Source organism: Cygnus atratus, chromosome 3 (genome assembly GCF_013377495.2).
Source record: "Cygnus atratus isolate AKBS03 ecotype Queensland, Australia chromosome 3, CAtr_DNAZoo_HiC_assembly, whole genome shotgun sequence".
Lineage (NCBI taxonomy): Eukaryota > Metazoa > Chordata > Aves > Anseriformes > Anatidae > Cygnus > Cygnus atratus.
The window spans coordinates 56,963,775-56,988,356 of record NC_066364.1 but is presented as its reverse complement, the minus strand read 5'-3'; the positions used below and the strand labels follow the sequence as shown (position 1 = coordinate 56,988,356).

Genomic DNA, 24,582 nt, shown 5'->3' with positions numbered 1-24,582 from the left:
TTTATAATGAAAAGTTATGGCAGCGAGTGTTTTCTTTTTCAGAGCTATGAGGCTGGCAGAGAGCTGGGAGGTGGCAGCTTAAGCAGACCAAAGGCTACAACAGGTGTCAGAGCTGGCAGGGGGAGTGTGCTGAGAGAGACAAGGAGACTGGAGATGCAGAAACCTGGCTGGGGAAAAACAAACAGAGCTGCCTGGGTGGGGAAGAACAGACAAATATCCAGAAAGATGAGGAGAAATTGCAGCCAAAAAATGCTTGTTTTCACTTTGTTACAAAGGAATGTTGAAAATCTCTTCTTTACAGCTAGGTCCAAAGTATTCTGAAGTCAATGGGATTTCAGTGGGTCTTGGATCAGGCCCTTTAAAAGAATTAGGCAGCTAATACAATAGTGAATGAGTGCCATTGCTTTCCACAATTTGCAGTGTTATAACAGCATTGCTATACATGGAAGTATTCCACAGCCCAGGATTTAGCTGATTAAACAGTACTGTGAGTGTCACCATCAGGCTTGAAACACCCACTGCCTGATTTACTCTGTAGCTCACATACCCCAAATGTTTTGCATTCTTGGACTAAATTCGATGGATGTACTACCAAACTGCTTTATTGCATATGTTCTTCTTTCCAGGTCATACAAGCCAAAATGGTGAGGGGTTTAGACCTCCAGATGGCAAGGGCTGGGTGAGCCTTGGTGTCAGTAGCCGATTACCTACATCTTTACTTTGTGGTAATATTGCCGTAAGACAAGTAAAAAGCTTGCTGTGGTCTTCTGTGGAGTCAAGAGAAAGAAGTTGTCCAGGTATTTTGCCATGGCACACAGCCTTGAAGAGGACGATTTCCTATTCCAGCTGTGACAAATATGTCCCTCAGGAAGAGCTCCTTAAATTGCTAGAAGTTAGGGCGAGGACTTTGGAAGTATCAGCCTTGAGAAGTGGAGGGAAAGATGGATAAATGAGGATATGCAGGCAGACCAAGGAAGTGATGTGGGGTTAGAGAGAATGGTACTCTGCTCTTTCACAAGTGATCTCTCCCCTGCACCTGAGTGGAGATGGTAGCCAAAGTTTCCTATTTTTGTCTCCCTGAAACACAGTGATATGATGCCACCAAAGGTGAAGGTGCCATGGATTAGCAAAGTATGATAAGCAAGGAAAGAAGGGCAGAGAGCAGGCAGGCCCCTTTGTGTCTGCACTGGTGTGGGACTCTGGCCTGCAGCAGCTCTCTCTCTTCCCCCAGCCAAATCAGCAGAATAGCCTTAACTAGTCTGGATGCAGACCAAAAGATGCTTCTTTACCTTGTGGTCAGGGAATGCACCTGTGCCTGCTTTTTTTTAGCAGCGTAGACCTAGCTGCAGATTTCACCTTCTAAAACTGTAGCTACTCTTCTTGATTCCAAACATTTCTATTCAGGACAGAAAGGTGGGGAAAGTTTGGTGCTGAATGGATACCTGATAGGCACTTTGGAAGGGTGGAGGGAGAGGACTTGGTGACCTCTTGTTTTCGCTACAGAGCTCAGACATGTAAAAGCCTGCCAACCACTTCTGGAGCACAAGAAGTCTCCAGAAGGGAAGATCAGAAAGAGAAAAAGAGCTGACTTCTATCCCTTATTTGGTTTGGTGATCTGAGGAGGGAAGCTCTCGTGTCATCCACACTTTAATAGAAGAATGCAGCCAGCTTTTTTTTTCTTTTTTTTTTTTTTTTTCTGATTCACTTTCCTTACAGGAACAGTTGACCACCCACTTCTTTCTCAGATTTGACAGGACTGCCACAGTGCATAGTAATGTATGTGCAGAGGCACACGGCGTGTTTGTATTACCTGCTTGCACAGTGTATATGTGTCTGTCAGAACTGGGAGGTACGATGAGAATTTAATGTTCACACTAACACAAAGTAAACGTACCTGTAGCAAAATGCAGTATTTCTATTGATTAGCTCAGATTTTAAGGTCCCAGTTTGCAGTTAGTTACCTAACATGACTTTCAGAAGTGCTTAACCATGATTAAATTTGGAAAGTGCTATGATTAAAGTTTAGAAATAGCTTTTACCTATCTTTTCAGCCCTTGAATTCTAGTGCCAGTACATCCTTGATTATTAGCTATTTTGGATTCACAAATCTCTCTGACTCATACCAATCCTCTTTTTCCCTTCTTAACCCTTCTCACCCTGGTCTCTTTTCTAGATGGCACCTATTTGTGCTGGCCAGTGGTGGCAGGCAGCCTTGTGCTGTCCACATCCTGCCTTGCTCTCAACAGCCCTACTCTTGGAGGCTGGAAATGTGTTAAAGTTAAAGAGTCAAAACCCCTACGAGGAAAGGAAATGAGAGGTCCTCTTGGCAGGAATAAACAGAAAATAAACAACCAAACTCTTTGCAAGACAGATTCCTCAATTATAGTAACTCAGGCCTGCAAAGGCCAGAGTTATGACCCATTGGCGTATGCAGAATGTAAACACGAGGATGCAGTAATTAGCTTTGTGTTCATCTTGAAGCTTCAGAAGTCCTGTGACCTGCCATGGAGTAAGGTCATTAACCATAACCACACGAGTGACCTTCACACAGGACACCCCATCTCTCACAGTTAGACTAGAGAACTGTGCACTGTAATGTCTCTGTGGCTCACATGCTCCAGTCCTTTTGCTTCAAATGTCACCGAGCTCTACATAAGGGAGAGGATGTGACTTTCAGGATGAGCTGTGATTGGAATATCTTACTTTACCCATGTAGCTATGCTTAAGACTTAAATATAGTTAAATAAAAATTCCAAGTATCAAAAATGTCCAGAATTGCCTTTTTCTTTTCTTTTTTTGTTTGTTTTTAATGAGAAAAAAATGATTAAAAATAGTACACTGGGGAACTGTTGGCCTGCCTTGGGCTTCCCTTGCCCTGGGAACAGACTTTCTCTTTACTGTGTGGAATGGTTAGGACCAGACTACTTATAGCTTGCTCTGTAAAAGAGAATTCACCTTTGAATAAGCAGGTGTCCAGCCATTAATAGATGTTTATCAACAAACACTACAAAACACTGCTCTAACCCTGATTTTGAGAGCACTTAATGAAATAAGTATTGCAAACAAATATTTTTCAGGTCTACTTTTTGTTTTACTTTGGCTGACCCATGGATCCCCTGACACACGCTTGCCTTGCTTACTGAGTCAGTCTGGGTGAACCCTGGGTTAGATTTTGCAGTGTTACAAAGTCATTACACTGCAAATGGGGAAAATGTGTCATTTAATTCAAAATATGTAGAAGTTAGCAAGTAAAAGGCCACATCACTCACCCTAGACTGTACTTAGCAGTAACTGAGGGGAAAAAAGGGCACTTTCAGGGAGTAAATCATTTTGCCCTTCTCAGAATCCATCTAATGGGACCATGAATCCTCCTCCCCGGGTGCAGTATCACACCTTTAACATGACCCATCAATAACTTGCTTAGACATAAACATCTAATTTTTAGCATTTTTGTTCCTTTTTCCTTTTTCCCTTTTCCTTTTTCCCTTTTCCTTTTTCCTTTTCCCTTTTTCCTTTCCTTTCCATACTAAAGGGCCAACTTTGTTAGAGCCTTCCTTGCTTCCTTTTTACCTGTATCCATATGGCATCAGAGTGTATACATTAGGGTGGGTAACTCAATGAGTTTACGTTAAGTGAATGCAATTAGTTTATGGCCTAATATTTTAGGCTTGTTAGTATTAAGTTACACTGTTTTCAACTAAAGTAAAATCTTGATAAATGGCTTGGAATTTTTAGCTGAGTGGTGGTTTTGGAAGCCTAATGGACACCTGATAGGACTCCTTCCTCACACCATAGCCAACTGAAGACATTTTCAGACATAATCTGATTAATATGTTTGAAGCATTATGTGGACACATACCAACAAAGGCTAGAGGAGCTAGTTCAAAGAAAAAACAGAGATGACCTGAGTATCAGCCTTCTTAGCTATTAGAATCAAAACTGTATTTTTATATTCACATGTACACAATACATTATAGAAACATTTTTTTTTACACATAGCTTTAATAGTTCCCCCAAACATATATGCTTCCTTCATTAAAACTGTTCAACACAAAATCCCGTTCCCTTAGTTCCCTTCTTTCAGCCAGTGTGCATCTAGAAATCAGCTCCTCAACTCGAAGGCTCTGCTTTCTGTCTTATTCTTGCTGCATACCAAAAAAGAAACCACACTGTAACATCTATATTCTCCTTAGAGCACAAACCACTTCTTTTATAACAGCATCCTGCTTTCAGACTGTATGGGTTGACAATTACTATACTCTACAGTGAAAAAGAAATGTACGTTTCTACATTCATCTCAACTTTTTTTTCTTTTTCCACATCTAATGCTTAATTTTTTTTGCCTTTTCGGAACGGAACCTTTCATTGGTTTGTGTTTGCACAGAATGGAAACAGTTAGCATTCGTTCTCTCCTTTGAACATTTGAATGCCACCAACATACAAATGAGTGAATATATGAACAGGAAACAATTGAAATATATTATTTATTTGTTTACAACAATACAATTGTGCAACCAATGTAGCCTATTAACCTGAATAATACTCAGCTTTCTAAGATACTTTCCCCTGTTGTAACTACCCACTTAGTCTTTTGGTGAGTGTTTTCAGTCTCTTCCAACTGATCAGAAAATGTTATCTGAAAGCACTTAAAAGTGACTACTCTGTGGGGGGGTTAGCTGGGACTGATATTTGTGGTGAATATTCTCTTCCTTTTGGATGTGGGGTCTTGGCAGAGTTACTTGTGCATGAAAACATGCAATTCCTTCCCCACATACTTCTGGATGCAGTTCTGGCATTTGTCTTTTGACCAGTAACAGTTAATCTCATAGCCATTTGCAGACCAAAAGGGCTGCAAATTGCTTGTGTTTGGCCAAGCACAAGTAATTCAGCCAAGACCCCACATCCAAATGGAAGAGAACATTTTCCACATAACTTTCTGTTCAGTCCCAGCTAACCTCCCATTTTTACCTGACATTTATTAAAGCAAACATATAATATTGATGGATAATTTGCAACATTTCCCGTGCTCTGCAAGCTATGCTTTTCCAATATATCTGAAAATACATTCGCCATTTATGGACATGGATACTAGAAAGAGTTGACTATCAAAGTATGTCTTCTGCCAGTGCAGAAGTCAAGAAGATGTTAAGTGTAGAAAGGTAAAAGCAGCAGTGCATTGTGCTGAGGGCACAGAAGTATGGAAGTATGCTGGAGAGGAAGGAAGAAGAAACTGGAAATTGAAATCATATACTCTTGTGGACTAAAAAGAACTGTCCGTTGTGAGTTTAAACGAGGACAATTATGAAATAAATTGCAGTGAGGTTTCAATTGGACTGAATTATAAAAGGAGCCTATACGTGAAACACATGCAAATTGCTATGTCCAAACACATTGAAACCAACTAATTTAGTGCTAAAATGAAGAACCTTTTAGTCTAGTAAGGCTATTGGTAATCTAATTATTCCCTTTTGTTTGCATTCATTCTGGAAAAAAACCCTAGCATCTTCTCCCAGTAAAACTTAATTTAATAGCCAGTGAGGGGAAAAAACGAGTTGTAACAGATCGCACCAGCTTTAAGGACACACTAGCAGATGGAAACAAAAAAAGCTGTCTTCATTTGTTTTATCTTGCTTTGCATAGTTGTTCCAGAGACATGTTCTTTCTTCTGTGAGATAGCAGCAACTGAACTGACTAACATCCTGTCTCTGATCTCAACTTCTTGAGCAAAGTCATTGAGGCATCTGTGACGGACATACCCCGTCATCATGTGGTCTTTGCCCTTACTCCCTCGGCCACAGACATGTATTCAACGTGGAAATGGCAGAGGCTGACCAAGCTAACTCTGTCTTTGCTGCTGCGGAGGGAAGATCATTAGCAGCACTGTCGGTAATAGCCAGCTCTGCCGCCAGACTTCAAGCCAGAGCTGTGGAAGCTAGGCTCCAAAGCAACTCCCAGGCAGCAACGTGGAGTTGTACAAGGCCAAACAGTATTTTCAAAATTGATTAACAGTAAGTATTTACTTTCCCTTCTCTGTCCAAAAGAGTTTTTGTTGTTAACTTGTCCTCCCTTCATTGACTGGACCAGCTAGCCATAAGAACAGAGCCTGGCTTGGCTTCTTGTGCCAGCCAGCACTCTCATGTTCAAAGGGGAACAGAGGTTTCTCTTGGAGTAATATGGGACAGTGACAGTAAGCAAGATAAGTTGCCTGGAGATTAAGTTGGAAAGCTTCATTTCCCTACTCCAGTAGGAACATAAGGAAAACCTTTAGCTTAATTCTCAGTTTCCTGGCTTGTGTCACCATAATCCATCCCTTCAAGCTGTTTTAACCTAATGTTTTAGGTGTGAATTTCCTTGGTTTTATTAAGGATTATCTTTTTTTTTTTTTTTTTTTTTTTTTAATAAATTCATCTCCCTCTGAAGGTGTACAAAAGTGAGTAAGACATTTGTGGTTAATGTTACAAAGGATTGTACAGTGGTGGATTTCAGAACACTAAAAAAAAAAACTCTCAGCCATAGACATGCAAATCCTAAGGGCACAGGTAGTGTTGGAATATAGGTTACTACATCTGGCTGCATTTGTTTCTTAGGAATTGTCTACCAAGAGTAGAACAGGCTAGGATGTAGTCTGCGACTTGTTCAAGAGGAAGAAAAACAAAACAGTTTTATGCATATTGCAGGAAAAAAGACAATTCACAATTTTAAAGGAATTCTTGTGGTATGCAGTATTTTTCAAATATGGCTTGGCTAAGGTCCCATAAAACAAGAACTGACAGTAAAATACATGAGGAGTTTCTTTTAAAGTACTTACTACACAAGAACAGCAAATATTTCTCAAAAAGAAATATTTTGTCCAATCTGAAGATGTTGCCAAATTGCCATGACAAATACACGACATCATTATCACCTCAAAGAAAACCAACAGTTTTCAATTTCAAAATTAAAGTATGGAATTATATTTTCAGCTCTAGCAAAAGTAACCGGTATTAAAAAAATTACACCTTTTGTCCAGTTACAGTGGGCTAACAGGGCTGAGTTTTTCAAGCTGTGCTGCTGTGCAGGAGCAGAAGTGTTAATCTTCACGGACATTTTGAAGATAGAGTCTTAAGAATGAGGGAATCTGTAAATAGTTTGCCTTGGCTGCTCCCTTGAGGCAGCCACACTGCTCTACCTCTCTCCAAGGCATTGCTAGACACAGGGAGGCTGAATCAACCTCAGGAAGGTGAAATCTGCCCCATAGGTTCCCATAAATCGGTCAATCTAGACAGTTCTTCAGTGAGGGAGAGGCACCTGAAGTTCTCTGCTTCATAACATCCTCCTTCTAACATTTCTCTCCTCATGAGGTATATCCTGAGGGAACAAGCGAACCTTCAAAAGGATTACCAGCTCCCAAACCCTTTTATGTTTCTACAAGTAATCTGCAGCAATCCTAGTGATAATTTAACAATAAACACTAAGTTACTTCTTGGTACCAGCAGCTCATGCTGGCTCACACACATTCAGCTTCTGCACCCCTTCCACTCATCCTCAAAACAGAAGAAAACCTGCTTTTGAGTTTGAAAGGTTTAGGGGAAATAGAAGGGATGGAGAAACGGGAAGGGTGGGGAAAATTGGAGAGACAGTGAAAAGGAAATGTTCCCGTGGCAATCCTGTGTCAACCACAGTAACTGCACTGGGGACAGAGCAAGTAACTTCCCTGCTACATTAAGGGGAAAATATCGAATAACAATCTCTATTGGGTAGAATTTGTATAAATTATTGTTTCATACACTTCTTAACCATGTTGGATGGCATCCACAAGGTCCTGTGATGGGGAATAAGGCTGACACGCTGGCTCATGTGGAGGGGCAGTTCTGCTGGCATTCTTGATAACTGGGCAAAACCAAGTGGAGTGTCCCTTGGATGCCAAGCAATGTTGTGGTCTTTCCCCTACACTGGGACTCTGCAAGCCAGATGTAGATGGCAGGATCAGGCCACGTTGTTCAGCCAAAGCTATTACAAAGAGATCAGGGTGGGAGAGAGGCCACAGCACTGTAATTGCAAGAATTATGGGCATACCTGTAGGGGAGCATGAAATAGGAACCAGTTTAGAGGAATCCTGTGGTTGAAGCATAAAATTTGACTGCCTCATACCCAACAAACAACTCCCACCATGACATGTTTTATGACAGACCTTTTTGCTCTGAGCTCCACATGCAACCCCTCATCTTGTTAGTTCTTTCAGCAGAACTTAGAGAGAATGCGCCTTCCCATCCAGCCCACCCTGTCCTCTCTAGATCACACAAAGCGCATTTTCTCAGCAGCATTAGGACTTTATTTACTGCAGGCAAGGGCACAGCTCTCTCCAGCCCAAAGAACACCACATCAATGGGAGCTTTGGTGAAACCAGCAGTCAAGGCCTGGGAATTCAGATGTGAATTATTAAGCAAGCACAATACCAATCTCAAATTATGATGATGATAATGTGGTACCTTTTCCTTCCTTCTGACATCTCTTTCTTTGTACAATACATTTTCTGCTCTCGCTTGTAGCTGGGCAAGGATTGCCCCTTGCTGATGGATGTTGTACGATCTCTCTGACCCTTATTTCATTTCCTCTTTTGAAACCACATGTTTTTCCTTTCTTTGTGCAAGGGCTCCATGGACTCCACTCACTAGCTTCACAGTGCACTGCAACAAACATAGGACAAGCTGAGCCTGGCCAATAGCTTTTTGTATACATAATGCATATGGTACATTCATTTTATTCTGCATCAGCCAAAAGGTAGCACAAATTAATGGAATTAATCAGGATTTGCAGCAGTGAATTGGGTAAATTTGGGCTGCTGAAGGTATATTACATTAAATGTCAAACAATTATGTCAGATGCTCTTTTGTACCCACTGTTTTGTAATTCTGTTCCTGAAATAGGGCAACAACATAAGAATTCATTTCAGTGAAATCAGCTACTAGGGCCTGTTCCGAGCTTGCTTTGGTTTTGTGGAGATATAGATCCTTATAACCTCAGCAGAATTAAACTTTGGTGTGACAGAAGATTGAAATCATTGTGTCAAACTGCTGCGGTTGTTCTCAGAGGTATTGCATTTGGAAATAAATAGAGTTATAATGAAACAACTGATATCAAAAGGCATTACATTAAGAATCAAGCATCTTTGGTTATCTCCTGCTTGGTATTCAACTTAAATAATGAAAGAGCCAACATCTGTAACAAATACAATGTTTAAGTACGCAAAGCAGAGGGATGTAATCTTTTAAGAAAAGTACAGGTTGCAGTTTCTAAACTACAGTGATCTGAATGTACATCCTCTGCTATTGGGAACTCAAAGGTGTGCAGATGGACACTTGCCCTAAAAATATAGACAAAAATGGGAGCAACCCTTGGAGCTTCAAAACGTGCTCTTAATAGCTATGCTACTCTTGTGTCATCTCCTCAGTATCCTTCTCTTAACAAAAAGTAGTAAGCACTTATATTTATATTCCCATGTGTGCTTAAGACTATAAACCTCTTCTAAAGCAGGAAGGGATTCTTGCCCTTCTATCAGGAGGATTTTGTAAGTCAACATTTTTCCAGCTCCAGAGTTTACTTTCAAATTTTTCAAAACCCAAAACTGTAACCGACGTCAGGCAATCTCTGAGCCTTCCTCCAGTGAATCGTCATGTGGGTCATTTTGTTTTTAATATTACACTGGAGCTCTCCTGTTAAAATAATTGGCCTTCACGTGCACAAAAAGGTTCTGTTTTTCCTCTGTAGCTTTAAATGGCTTTTCCGAGTTGAGACTGAGTCATTGTTAAAGCAGCTAAGTCTACAGCACTTGGAAACAGCCACCAAGGAACAAAAATGATTTTCTGAATTGCTTTCAAAGATGAAAGTCTTCGCTAGAAAATAAAACCATAAAAACCATCACTACCACCTGAACTAATAAGCGAAAAACTACTGCACATTATTTTTACTCCTGCATCGCTTGCCCTGCAAAACAGGCCATGCCAGGGAGAGTTATGTGCACGACGCCGTGGGGGAGGAGATTTCCATCACCGCCAGGCTGCGCCTAAGTGCTCCCTGGTTGCTGGTGGCTGAAGAGGTTACCGCTCCCGCCGCAGCTCACAGCCCGCAGCCACCACAATTCACAGCCCGTGCACTAAAATAAGCTGAGCCCTGCCGCAGCCTCAGCGTGCCCATGGCAGGGGATGTGAACTGCAGCAGCCCACAGGCAAACACATCACTCTTTCTGCTTTCAGCTGCAGGGGTGGCGGAGGGATGGAGCAGACAGCTAGGTGTGGTGACCTCCAAACTCACCCTGGCTGTGAATAATCGGAGCTTGTGAGTCAGAGGCTGAAAAGATACAAAAGCGGTTCTCGTCTCTGCAGCCGTGAGTCACCGCAGCAGTGCCGCCAGCCTCATTCCTTCACTGACAGTGCCGTGCTATTCGGCATTTTGTTTTAATCCTCGCTGTCCGCAGTCAGGTGATTATACAAAAATACCATTTGGAATTTCATCTTTATGTTAATTTTTTAGCTTCTAGCCTTTGCCTCTGGGAAGGTAAGCTTCAAAATGCTGTTGTACACATGCTTTGAAGGGTCAGGTAGCATAAGGGACCGAAAGCAAAGCAGTTAGTATTTTAATCTTTAAACTAGGTGTGGGGCCTGGCTCGGGATTTTTGAACCTTTGATGTTAGCAATGCTGCATAACGCAGTAACAGCTCATGCCAGGGATCGATGTCCTTCTACCTCAGGGTAGGCCAAGCAGGCGGGATGACATGGGCCATATGTCCTGAGGCAGAACTGCTCTTAGCTTCAGGGCTGTGTCTTAGGGCACAGCCAAGCTTGCCTTTTGTGAAATGTCATGAGTTGGCTGTGCGGGGGAATACACCTTGTGATGCAGAACAAGTCCAGGGCAGATTTAAGTTACCCTTCCCTGGTGCTGTGACTGATCTTGCAGGTCGTGCCCTCCACAGATTCCCTACCCCCCTGAGGAAACCAGAGAGGATCAGGCCGTTACACAACAGGCCGGACTTACCGATACTAGCGCACTCCATCGTGTGGTTGTTGGCTTCCAGCCCATCAGGGCACTTTTCAAGGCACTTTCCACTGTACAAGTAAAACCCACTTTTACACTTCGTGCAGAAGTTTCTGGTGAAGCAGGTTTCACAGTCAGCTTTACATTCTGAAATGCAAACAGGCACAACAACGTTGATGATCTTTGCCATGAAAAACCATGGGCTCTCTCACACACACTAGAATTCAAGGCAAAACCACTTCACATGACTCTAGCATTGCAAAACAGTCTTCAAAGGTAGCAAATTATTTTTAGATCTTCCCTATGCCCTGTACATGCATTGAGGGGAGCAACAAGTGGTCTTAGTATGAGTCGGAGTTTAATAAGGATGGCCTGATGATGAGTGGTCACACACTTCTTGTATTCTTGCAGACCTGTGCAAACTGAAAACAGAACACTGCTCATCAGAATAACAATAGAGTACTTATGATCTACCTTGACATAGCATAGGTAATAACTAACTCCACCAGCTACATGTCCTGGACCCAGTTCCACACTATTTATCTCCATCTATCCAGAAGAAATAAAACATGTTTTGTGTCAATGTAATTTTCATATTTTAAGTGATTTTCTCATGTTTGATCAGCAATCCTGTAGTATTTCATGCATCCTCTATATGATTACCCAAAATGGCATTAACAATATATTTTCCATTTCTCAAGTATTTTTAAAAGACATAAGCAAAAACGTGTATGACACAGCTCATGTCTGATATGTAAGGCCACACACTGCTAAAAAGTGAGCAAGTACTTTACAGTGTCAAGTTACTCTGTAAGATTTTACTCTGGGGTCTGTTCATTAAATAACTTTTATTACCAGGTAAAATCTGGGAGAGTGACTTGGCTGTCGCATGTATGTTTTTATATTACCTGTGAGGATAAAAACTGAACTCAACAACAAAAATCACAGGAGGGAGGGAAAGGAGGGGAATGAGAATGCTATTATAATCTTTTCCAGTTCATTTATGGTTCAAAATACACAGTAGGGTCAAAATGTTGTCCAAATGGTAAAGAATAGAACTGAGTTCTCTGTCTCCCAGCCCACAGGCAACATGGATTGTTAACCTCCCCCAAATCAGGTTGAGACCTTGCCAGCTGGTACAGACATTTACACTGCTTGTGAGGCAAGCTATAAAGAGACCAGGGCAAAGCGCATCTCCACAGAGTGCCACTTTCTCTCCACGTCTTGGGGGAAGGCCAGTGAGTTAAGCTGCCCCAGCCCCTGAGGCTCAGTGGCCCTCAGCCTCTGCTTGTCAGAGCTACAGCTGCTCAGCCTTGCTGCCCCTGGCTTTGGAGGGCAGTGCCTATCGCCTGCTGGTGCTCCACTTCTGTATCAGGGTGTAGAGAAGGAGGCCACCTCCCATCTCCTAGGCAAGTCACTCAGGCAGAGCTGGAACCCGTGTGCTTTAAGCACATTTGTGATATTTTTCAACCTAACTCCTTGCTCAGGTTAATATTTATTGCACTACTATAACGGAACTGAACAAATAAAGACTCGGCCTGTCCTCCTGCTTCTCTGTTGACTTGACTCCTAAGGAGCATTCAAAAGAGAACAAACAAATCAATGTGGTTCCCCTTTCCCCAGCACTTACTTGCACACTTATTAATATCAGGATACCGTGTCCCATAGTATCCGCTTGGACACGAGGAAAGACATACTCCAATCTGTTTCATGCCGATCCTCTCCAGAACAAAAAAGAGTCTGGGCTTACATGACAGGCATCCGTTGTAGTCCGAACATGTAGCACACCCTCCTTGGCAACCCTGGCTCACGTTAGGATGCACTGCAAAGACAAGCATTAAAAAACAGGGTGGGGAGGGAAGAGAGTAAGAAATTAGACAATTTCTTTCCAAAGAACCAGAGCATAATGGTTCCTCTGTACTCGGAAGGGTGGACCATCCTCCTCTCCTCTGACAGCTCTTAAAGATTGCTTCATTTTTTTTCTTGCATCTTTTATGACCCAACATTTTATTTCAGTGATTACTTCACCTGCATAAAAATGAGAAGCTCAGCTGATGTGCTCACATCTTGCAGAAATAACAAAGTGCAAATTAAATTTGAAATAGATTTTGTAGAACAGCAGCATCCTAGAGAACATTTATTTTTCTTATAGTTATTTCCAGTGGCTTTCCTGCTGCTTCTTCAGTTAACCTTGTATACACTTAGATCAGCAGATAAATACACGTTCATATATATTTGCTTTTCAAATCTGGATGATTAAAAAACAACCCAGTATATCATTTCCTTCATTGACTAAATGTCTTTTGATTGAGTTCTGCTGTGCAGAATATGCCCCTGTTAGATCTAATGCTAATTTGCTCTAATAAAAAGACACAGGAGAGCCATCCTTCTCACCCTCCTTCTTCCCCTGGAATGTTCTCTCTGGCATGTTTTTAATCTCTAACAATTACAACCTGATGTTCAGACTTAACTGTGGCATTTACCCCGCTCCAATCCCAGCATGGAGCATAGGTAGGATTATATTTTCTTTTCAATTGGATTGTTCTAATTCTTCAGACATCGAAAGGAAAACTTAGTACACTGACTGCTTAAGACTATCCAGTTCTTATTTGGAAGTAGCAGAAAAAAGGGAGATATTGCAGGCTGTATTTTCAGTAGCAGACATTAATCAGTGAATTACTTCTCAGTGGTAACAAATAATGTTTTGTATCTCTCAGTACTGTAGAAGTTCTTACCTCCTTCTAATTCATTCTTGGCTGCATTCTTAAATAGGAGTTTGATAATTAAGCGTCAAGTAGCTCTAGGCCTGTGTCACCTCTTTTTTGGCCTCTTCTTGTATGAAAAACCCAGACATTTTTCTAAGTGTAAACTAATCTCTTCAGACATCTGATTATATTTTATATGTAAGATAAATCCAGTCCTCATTTATATTTATAAATCCTATTTGTAAATACTGTCATCTTCCTGTTCTGCCTTGTCCTCAGGCCTGTGAAATTATTATAAATATGCATGTGCCATACTTTTATCACCTGTTTTAGTGTTCTGAACTTATATTTATCTGCAGACACTGATAAATAGTTCGCATATACAATGAACTTGCTTTTGTCAACTCCCTTCTGTGGATCCCTTGGAAGTGGACCAGAAGCCCATATGAATCCATGGCTTACAGGTTGAAAACTACCACTCTTGCTCCTGGGGAGTTTGCCTAGTGGCGGGGAAGTTAGGGAATACCTCTGTACTTTGTTCACTTACAGTTTTGGCAAAAATACTTGGCCCAGAAATGGGAAAGACACTCCTCTATACTCTGAGATTTCAATGACCAGTATCACAATCTGAGAAATCTCAAAAGGAGTTCAAATTCACTTTTCCTCTTTAATTAACAGAATACAGAATGAAGTTTATTTCTCTCAGTAGGACTGAACAGGTAGGAAAAAAGAAATACTTGGCCCTGCTTAGGACAAACAATTTCAATGAGAACATAAGAACCTAATTCTCTGTGCCCCTGAGGCTCTCACTTCGTGGAACAACCTCAAGGGAAGTGTATTTACCACCAGGACACACCACTCCTATGAGAATAAACAGTATTCTGCATAGTGAGAAGCTGCAAGCCCAAATCAGTTATCAGATTTGTTTTCACCAAAGTAGTGAATTCACCTCAAAGTACCAAAGTAGTACCACTAAAGTAGTTTTTCACCTCAAAGTAGTGAATGCTTACTAAACACAGAGCAATTTTTTTTTCTGAGAAGATTCCAAAAATACAGAGTGTATTGATTCTGAAATTAAGAGCCTAAAAAAATTGCTTTTAAGAGTTAACCATATGAAAATGTCCTTGTCTCTCTCAACCCCGTGTTTTGGTTCTTGCATGAGGCTACTTTCAAAGGCACACATCGTAATGTGATCTAAGAAGCTGACATTATTTAAAAACTATCCATGATTTTCCTTCATTAAGTCTGACAGAGAGAAGAAAAAGCAGCTGAAGTACAAAATATTTGTCATCAAAGCTGCTATATAAAATATGGATGATCACTTTTGACAGGAAACATATGACGTGTGAGCACCTGTGACAGATCATTATGAATAGATTCTCTTGACAGAGAAAACATTACGTGCAACTGCTCAGAGGTCAAGCTTTGTGTGTGAGCCCTTGAGACAGGCAGTGCTTTATTACCAAGAGAAGATAATTCTCTACAGCTAAGATCCATCACATGGCCAATTTCCATCTCCACTTTAACTTCAGCAATATCAAATATAAAATAACATGTTCACATACCCATTTTCACACTTTCTCCCGCCTTTCATTCATCCCAAATACATCTCAAATAGTGCAGCAAAAAAAGAAGAAAGCACGTAGTTCCAAATGGAGAATCATGTTATTAGCGTTACGGAGGAAGGAACAAGTTAACATATGTAAGTCAAGCTCCATTTAAAGGTTGATTTCATGCCATGTTAAAACACAATGTGTGAAACAAAACAAGCGTCTGGTCTTGGAAATGCAGAGCAAAAGTCTCATTGAAAAGTCAGAATTGATATTTTAGATCAAGAAGAGTGTTTTTTTCTTTTTTTTTTTTAATTTATTTTTTAATCTTAAAAGCTATTAAAGGGATTCTTTTCTGATTGTCTGTTGTGCTCGGCATTTCTTTGAGCCTGATAATCTGTGTAATAAACCTGTGTCTCATTAAGCTTGCTTCGAATGCAAGGTAGGCCCCTATACTGGCTCAGGCAAGGAGCAAAGCAGGGACAGACAAGTGCCCCAGAAATTGGTACTGTCTGAAAGCCCAGCACTGGGCTTTGTCATTGAACCTGGGAAAAAATTATGGGTGGAGGGAAAATATTTGTGTCTAGAAAATGAGGGAGCATGCTGCAAAAGGGGCATCTCCAAGCTCTAGCTGACAACCTTGTACTCCTTACCTCCCAGCCTCCTGCCTCTCCAGTTCAGGGCCAGGCGCTTGCCCAAGCCCCACAGCACAGTGAGCAGTGGCTGCCAGGGCCGGTCCCTCCCCTCCTACAGAGGCCAAGTCAAATGGATTCGAGAAGGAAATGGGGCAAACTCAGGCTCCAATACAACTTTCTGCCAGGGGAGGGAACTTACTGCTGCAGGGCAGAGAACTGGCCTTTACTATTTCTCTCTTGGTGCAGCAAGCTGCTGGTGGCTGCAGATCTCAAGCACTTCAGCAGTTGCACACCGTAACCACGAGGAAGTAACCAGAAGTGGTGAAATTTGTCCGTGTTACACTTGGCGCAGGCATTGCTTCAAATTTCTATACTTACTATACAGTAAGTAAATACTATACAGTATTACTATACAGTAGCAACAGGTCAGTAATGTATGTCTGCCTGAAGAAGTGCTTTGAGGTCTACAGGTGTAAAAGTGCAAGGAGAGTACAGACCGCTCCTGTTAGTCACAAATTTTAGATGTGGTAGCCAGGCGGAGAGAGGGACGGTGCCTTGGCAGGGGGACAGCGCTGTGGCCGCATGGGCTAGGCCCTGGCGGTACAACCAAGAGGTCAGGGTTTTAGCACTGCAAAGAGTCCAAAAAATGATCTCACTTGTAACCACTTGGCCTTTGGTGCAATCTATTTCATTATGAAGACACAATAAAATAAAATGTGCTATAAAAATTCCTCCATAACCCTCAGAACTGTTTTTTCATGAGCTAAAATGGAGGTATGCTGTGAGCGGCCTGCTAGGAGCAGTGCCGGCAGTCAGAGGTGGCCCTACCAGCAATTGAGCAAGTTCTCCTCTTGTTTCCCAAAACTCTTTGAACACAGTGAAATCCTACACTCTCCGGGATGGAAAATACAGCACAGCAGTGGGCAAAGCAAATGGTGGAAGCACAGAGACTCATGGAGATGTCCTTACCCACCTCTTACACAAGCATCAGCCAGGACTGCTTACTTGCATCAGATACAAAAGTATGTGTGTGCAGGCTCGTGACTGGTTTTAGGTCCAGAATCCATCCATCATGTTTTTCTCTTTAGAAAGCCTAACTACTAGAGATCAGAGAAGACACTAAGCTAATCTTGAACTATTTCCATCCCCTGTCTGTCTTTAAGCTCTTTTTCGCTTGAAGGTTGTTTTCTGTTTTTGTTTTTGTTGTTGTTGTCTTTGTGTGTGTGTGTGTGTGTATGTGTGTACACTGTTTGTCCAAATATTAGTTTTCAGTCTCATTAGTGAATGAAATCACTGGGGATTTTCCTTTCTCAGAATATTTTCCAAAGTCCTACTCTGAAAACAATGAGTCGTGATCTCCCTGTTAAAAATAGAAAGTTACGGACAAGGAGCTGAATTTGAGTCTGAACTTTAAACGATGGGATGATAGGTGATTTTGATGGCACACAGCAAACAAATTCAAAAACCTTTGGCAATGAAATTTTGCGCTCAGTTTTACTTCATATATATATTGAAAGTGACGGTAAAAAAAAAAAAAAAGAAAAGAAAAAGGAAAAAAGAAAATACATGAGAAATCCAGGCAGGAGTATATTTTCACAGCCAGGGAAAAAGCTTGGGGTAAAAGAATATTCTTTTCCCATTTGCTGCAGCTGAGGTGCACTGTTTTACCATTAATCTTCAACTAGAAGAAGTCCATTTAGAGGGTCATTCTTGAAATGGATGTGCTAGACAAATGAAATCCATCCGTGCTAGAAAGCCGTTGTTACTCCTGGTTTCTCAGGCTTGTGAGTGCTCACAGGAAATATTTTCACAGCAGAGTTACTCTGGAATTCAGCCTCTCCTGGGTGGACCTCGCTGCAAGACCTGAGCCCTGCTTCAGCTTCACCTACCAAATCACACCGCATGGGTACCAGCCCTGGTGATGGGGGATTTGTGACGGGATATCCCTTGAGTTCTTGTAACACTTTATCACTCCGCAAGTTCTTTGGCATTTGTTTTTCTCTCTCTTGCTTAGTGTGAAGCAGCTGTCTGTGGCAGTGGCCTGAAAACAATACTTTGTGTGAAGCAGAGTTACTCTTAATCATGCGGACTGTCCTTTAGGCAAAAGCAAACAGCATTTGGCAGTGAGCTCTTCTAATGAGAAAGTCATTAAAGAATTCAGTTTGCAAACCACAGCGTATTTCCTCATACTCTTTCTTGGACAGCATTTCTCTGTGTGCAAAATGCATTAGAAATGGAACAGACAATTGTGGGGCAAAACCATTGAACCAATGTGTAGGTAACATACAGTGCAGAGCACGGGAAAAGCCCAGGGGTGGTGGAACAGCACTGGGAGAATAAGTACACATGGGTTTGATTAGCTTGTATTATCACTGCTAAAGAGATTGCCAGCCTGGGCTGAAATGAAACCTGAGCTCAGTCTTACAGGCTAAGCTCTGCTTGATAGCTTGGCCTTAAATCACCCACAGGGAGGCGAGGGACTTGATGTGTTATGATGGGGCAGCAGCTGGGCTCTGTAGGGGAGGTAGACCCATTGCACAGTAATTGCTACATTTGATTGGCCATAAGTTTTCTGGGATGCAACAGAACCAGTGATGATGCCTGAGGAATGTGGGGTCTCCATCCAGCTTCCCTGGATTTAGAGTAGTCTGAGGAAACCTTGAAAGGAGAGGCAGCCACAAAAAGAGCGAACAGGAAAACCAGCATAAAAGTCAAGTGTTAAAGTCTTAACATCTTCTCTTCCTCTTTGTGATATGTGCTTCACAACCACTTTAAGATTTCTTTGTAAGAGGATGGCATCTCTTCCAGATATTTGTCTGACTTCAATTTTACTTCGGAGTATTGCTGCCTTCTGTAGTACACAACATGTAAAAAAGACGATCGTCAAGTGTTTTGAAATAAAAAGATCCCGTAAGGACTGAAACATCTGCCTGGCCTGACAGACCATTTTCCTCCTCCCTCAGTTCCATCCGAGGAAAAAGAAACCAACCTCTTTTGTTCACCAAGTGTCAACAGTTCTAAAGAGCAACAGAAAGATGAGTACGGGACTGTCCCACAGTCTGAGCGAGTATCTGTGACCGTTTCGTAGTGGTGTCTACCAGCAAGGAGGCCCTCATCACAAATGGCCAAGATCTCACTAGGGGATGCCTCATCATTATTAAATACATGTCTGGCAAAGTGATCCTGAAAATTAAGTACACTGGCTGCCAGAACACATTTCCCTGGAATTTAGTTAGAAAGAGCATCAACAGGCTGAAAAATCTCACCAGGGGTACAGAGTTTTGTGCAGTCTCCTAGCATCTTCAGTGCAACAGAAATGAGCCACAGCAACCACAAATGGCTCCTTCTCATTCCAGAGAGTTTTGTAAATAAACTGAAAAATTCTTTTCATGGAGAGAGAAGGGAAATTGACTTTTTTTTTTCCCACGTACTATGGAGCACCACTAAAATTCAGGGATACAGGAAGATTAACCACTACAGGGAGCAAAGAGAATTCCTAAGGCAAGTTGCCTTAAGCACCCTTGTGATAATGGAAATGGTTGGATCAGGTCATGCAATACCTTTTCACATCAAGTTCTAAATCCTATAAGCAACTATATATTTTACTGGTAGAACTAGCTGTAGTTATTTCCAATAGCCAACCTTCAAGATTACGAGTCTTCTATAAGGATAGGAAACTGAATGACATTAGCACATCCTTACTGTCTAGATAAGATTACATGTTACAGAAGGAAATGTATAGGATCTATAAAGAGTAGCAGTAAGAAACAACTAGTAGTTGTTTAACCGTTGTGTCATGACACATGCTAGACTCGGCTATATGCAAAGCAAGCATCTGTGCTGAGGTGAAAGAAAGAGACATGAGTTTTGGGAAGAGATTATACTTTCTGTATGTATATTTGGACAGTATTTTAATAGTCTAAACCTGCAAGATGACATCATGAAGATCTCCAGTTGATTTTACACTGTTTGTATGGGCACAGAACTCCAAAACCAGTGGTTTAAAAATTGTCAAATGTCACCATGACCCCCATGACCCCCAAATTTCTTCGTTACAAGAGGTGCAGACTTTTTTCAGGTAAGAAAATCGTGCCCTTACATTGTACATGCTCATTCTCTCAAATATGCAGGCACATTTTCTGCCTTGTGCTAGCCTCCCATTTATCGTTCATATGTTTCTAACAAAGCTGATAAGGTTTCCACCTGATATCACCTAAATTATAAGGTTTCACCTAAGTATCACCTAACAAAGGTGATAAGGCTGTCATGCTGGCAGCAGAGCCTGTCCTCCCAGTTTACCTCTTTTTTTTGCTGCTCCAGCATACTGGAGACTTTTATTGTTGTGTATTACACAGAAGTGCTCATGCACTTCCAAGCTGTATAAGGATCACTCAGCTCATACTGTCAACATTACACAACTACAGTAGCATTTGCAAGTTTCCCATTTCCCACAGGGTCTTTTGAGACCAGAATTTTTCTCTCAAAGTTTTGTTTCAGAAACCACAGAAAGAACAGCAGGATGTAACAGATTTTACTTTCCGTGCTGGGGACTAGGGAGAAGGGTTTAGACAGCAAATGCCTGTAATCCCATGTCAAAGTTATGATTTTTCTACTACCATGTTTACAGCATTAAAAAATTAATAAGCCAGACAGCAAGCCAGCCCACTGCCTTGGCGTTGCTCAGATGTGCCTTTGGTCAATTACTTAATATCCTCTCAATTTTGTATATTTTCCTAAGTGGCATTGATCAGAAGTTTCAGAAGTACTGAATGAACTAATTTTTTCTGTGTGATGATTAAATTCATACCATGCTGAAACTAACTGGAAGCCCCAAATTATGTTGTTTGCAGTGGAACTATTCTGGATCGATGCCTGCAACCATTGAATCAGAACCTGTCTCTTTAAATTCAAGTCTCACATCAAGATTTGGACCCAGAGTATAGATACTAAGAAATATTGCAGTGTTGGAGGGTCTCTAAAAATTGGTTTCTACAATTTGTAACAGTGATAAACACTGATCTCAAATTTTCCTAGAGCAAAAAGGGTAAATTCTCCAGGCTGACCGGCCTATCAGTGACACAAGATACTGTCCAAAATTCAAGTTTAAGTTAAAGGCAAAAATACTAGAAGCAGTCTAGTGACTGCTTCTCTGCTGCAGCACTGGGTAATGATGCATATGCTATCAACACCTAGCAAATGAAGACACAACTATTTTCATCTCTCTCGTGCCACTGGGACCTCTGCCAGTTTAAAAAAAAAGTGCCAAAGGTTTCTGAATGCAAAGCGTGAACGGTAACGATATGAAATCAAATTCAGCTCTGATAGAAAACAGACAAGAGACTTCACCACCAGCCGGCTCAGACTCTCTGGCTGCCATCCTGGCCCACCGAAGTCAACAGCAAAACTCCTCTTAAGAAAGGGGGACGAGGATCTCACTCATTTGTTAATCAACAGCTTTTGGGTAGCCCAGGGTTCGGAGCACCCTTATATGATTTATATAGGTCAATGTGATTAGATGGCCTGTTTTGAGTGGGATTAAGCTTTAGGTTGGGTGTGATTTAAGTAAGCGTCTGATTCCTGACAAACTGACTCAGTTCAACAGCTCCGTGCGTCTGGCCCTCCTTGTGAAGTAAATATGAATGGCACGTAGTTAGGGCTTGTTTCATCACCTTTTGTGCCTTCTGCCCTCCCTTTGAAGTCTGAGCCTCCCCCTCCCAACCGTCTTCGCTGCCTCACACGCTGGCCCACATGAAAGACATTTTGCACTCACACCAAGCATCCTTCACTTCCCTAAGACCGTAATAGATCCAGCGTCGCTGCTCTGATATGCAGCAGGCAGCTTACAGCCAAGCCAGAGCCGTGCTGGGCAGTATTTGAGCTGAATTATTGGGACGCGGGTGATGAAATCAAGGCTAACATCCATTCTGGGCACAAGCAGGGACACAACTCACTTGTCACGTGGTGGTGGTGCACCACCACTGCCTGAGGATTTGCACACCCATCTCCTCAGCTGAGTACAAGAGAAAACAAAGCTGCTTTTTTATTATTGCTACTTAAATGTGGCCTCTGTAAATGTACATCCTTCATCCCCAAACCAATTAGTGGCGTAACGCTGACACACCAAGCTCCGCAGACAGTTAAATCAATCAAAAGCTACTTGAATGCAGCAATCCCATTGGGTGCTGTGGTGGCAGGAAGAGGCCCAGGTGGAGGCCAAGGTAACCAGAGGCCAAGGTGCCCGGGGGGAGGCCAAGGTGCCCGGCTGCCTCCTTGCTGACAGGGTGGAGGAGCCGGAAGCTGCCCGGGGTGAGGATGGCCTGGAGAGGAGACTGAGCACTGGGAGTTCGGTTCTGGTGGACAAAGGACACCCATCGTTTGCTCTGATGTCTGCCCCTACAGATCAACCATGGAGCAGAGGATGGGAAGACTGTTTCACAAGGATTTTCAAATGTGGGATTCATGGGAAATTGACATAAGAACCAAAAATTACAAAATATTCCATTTTAAAAAAATCTGTTTCACTTTGTTGGAAATATTTGGTTTCAGTTTAACTTTTTAGAACATTCATATTACATACAATAAATCCAAATGAAGCAGCTGATATGAAAAAACAGTTCAGAATGAAATTTCAAAAAACAGTTCCAGAAGATTTTTTTTTTTTTTTATTATACAAAATACTTCTTTTTCATTCTGAGATGGAATTCTGTCAAAGTTGTTTTATGAAATATTTCTATTTTTAGAAAGTGGCATGTTCAGTTGGAATGTTTTTCTGTAAATTATTCTCCAAGTGCATTTAATTTGTAATAATAAAAGTGGTATGGAATGGTAAGATATAACATTTTAATTTGCAAGAAAAAGGAAATTCTAAAGAAAAAAAAATGAGGCCACCTATTGACAAGACTAGGTAAAGAAAAAAATAACCAGAAAGGTATACAATTGTATATAAAACTGACAATTAAATATCTAGAAAATTTTGGGTTAGCGTTACAAGTCTGATTAAATATTTTCAAGTAAGAGGTATAAAATCAAAGTTTTTGAAACTACTTTAATGTTCTTTCTTCAATAGGAACAAATTACCGCAAAACCAACAAAAACCAAACAACAACAAAGCAAAAACAAAACAAAACAAAACAAAACACAAAAACCTTGTGTCTTTAAAATCAATTTAACCTAAACTAGAAATAAAATAAATAAATAAATAAATAAATAAATAACTATTTGAAAAGATTAATGGTTAGTCTATGAATTATAGCTTCTAATGGTGGCTGGTTTTTATTTGTCTGATATATTATTTAATATTGTTGTTGGACAGCAAATGTGATGTCCAATGCTTTTGATTGCACAAATGGTCTTAAAAATACACTTTTGCTAGAGTATTTCACCTACAACAATAGTATGTGTCACATAATTGAGACTGAATCACAGCAGCATCCTGAGGGCATGTCACCCTACACTGCACAAGTACAAGTTTGTGAAACACCTCTTCCTACCCAACTTGTTTCACAATGAAGTGACCCATTTGCTGAGGTGGCTGCTTTTTCAGGTGTCAGATGCCTTAGCCAGCTTGAAAAATATTCTTGGCACTTTGCAACAGTGCTCTGTTGAAGAACATTTTTCTAATAACTATAGTAATGAGGAAGAGAGGACTGTTCTGTTCTGTTCTGTTTTGTTATTCTGTAAAATAATTAACAGGATGAAGAATAAATTATAGAAATAGAAACCATTGCTGCAAACAGAACTGTCTAATATAAGTTATACCAACAATTAGTTAGGCTTCAGTGAAAACCAAATATCCCCCAGATATTAGAAAAACATGAAATCACAGCAGTTATTTTTAAAGCATCCAATACGATGAATATTTGGCAGCTCAACTGGTGGCTAGTGGCTTGCGGCACCACGTTGGGCTGCCATGAGACAGGCGTTGGATATGAAATGACCGCAACAACACCACTCCAAATGCTGGGCTGCTGCAGCAAAATTGTGATAAAAAATGACACATGCGGATGCCAAAAAGGACAAAGTGAAAGGAAAGGTTGAACTGTGCCCTAGTATGAAAACATCTGCCTTAACGGACTCCTTGGCTTCATGGAGTTGCATGAAGCAAGTCAAGCGACTCTGTCTTACAAAGAGGTATCAGCTCCCCACCAGTACGCTCCCTTGGGGACAAGAATTTACAACAAGCCAAGCTGCACGTTTAGGGGATGCTGTCCTGGTGCAGAGTGATGGAGCAAGTCATCAACCTGTAATCTGTAGAGCACCGGAGGTCTGCATCATTTTAGGTACTGAAAAAAATGAGTGAGATGGTTTTGGTTCCCAATGCTAAAACAAGCGTCCATATATTCCAGTACAGAAAGAAATGAAACAAACATTGTGGAAGAAAATAAAAGGAATGGGTAAACTTTCAACATCTAGCTTTATATTTCCATATATCTGAAGATCCTCTAGCAGCACCACAGATTTTTGTAGTTTATGGAGAAAGCTAGGGATTCTTGTATTTGAAGGCTGATGAAGTTACCTGCATATTGGCTGTTTCAGAAATATTTTCTGTCTTCTATCATTGTAAAGCTGAAAGTATTAGCATCAACATTTTCAAATCCAGGGCCTTCAGTGAGACAACTAATGCCCCCACTTCATTCCTAAACACATAACTTGATTTTCATCATGCCTGTGGAAGATGCAAAT

The 24,582-nt window shown here is 41.2% G+C and overlaps 1 protein-coding gene across 5 annotated transcripts in view; it reads right to left on the bottom strand.

Annotated features, from left to right (window-relative positions):
* Positions 1 to 24,582, bottom strand: part of RSPO3 (R-spondin 3) — a 60,451-nt gene that overhangs the window by 12,503 nt on the left and 23,366 nt on the right. For 2 of the 5 annotated variants that reach the window (XM_035538385.2, XM_035538387.2), the window contains exons 3-6: positions 12,641 to 12,832; positions 11,011 to 11,157; positions 8,469 to 8,666; positions 7,378 to 8,055 (exon numbers count right to left, since the gene is read on the bottom strand). In XM_035538385.2, the coding sequence (XP_035394278.1) occupies positions 7,772 to 8,055; positions 8,469 to 8,666; positions 11,011 to 11,157; positions 12,641 to 12,832 (821 nt within the window). In that variant the 3' untranslated portion in view covers positions 7,378 to 7,771. Of the gene's footprint in view, positions 1 to 4,095; positions 4,146 to 6,473; positions 7,348 to 7,377; positions 8,056 to 8,468; positions 8,667 to 11,010; positions 11,158 to 12,640; positions 12,833 to 24,582 lie in introns of those variants that run through there. The other 3 variants (XM_035538388.2, XM_035538389.2, XM_035538386.2) reach the window with 3 other exon arrangements.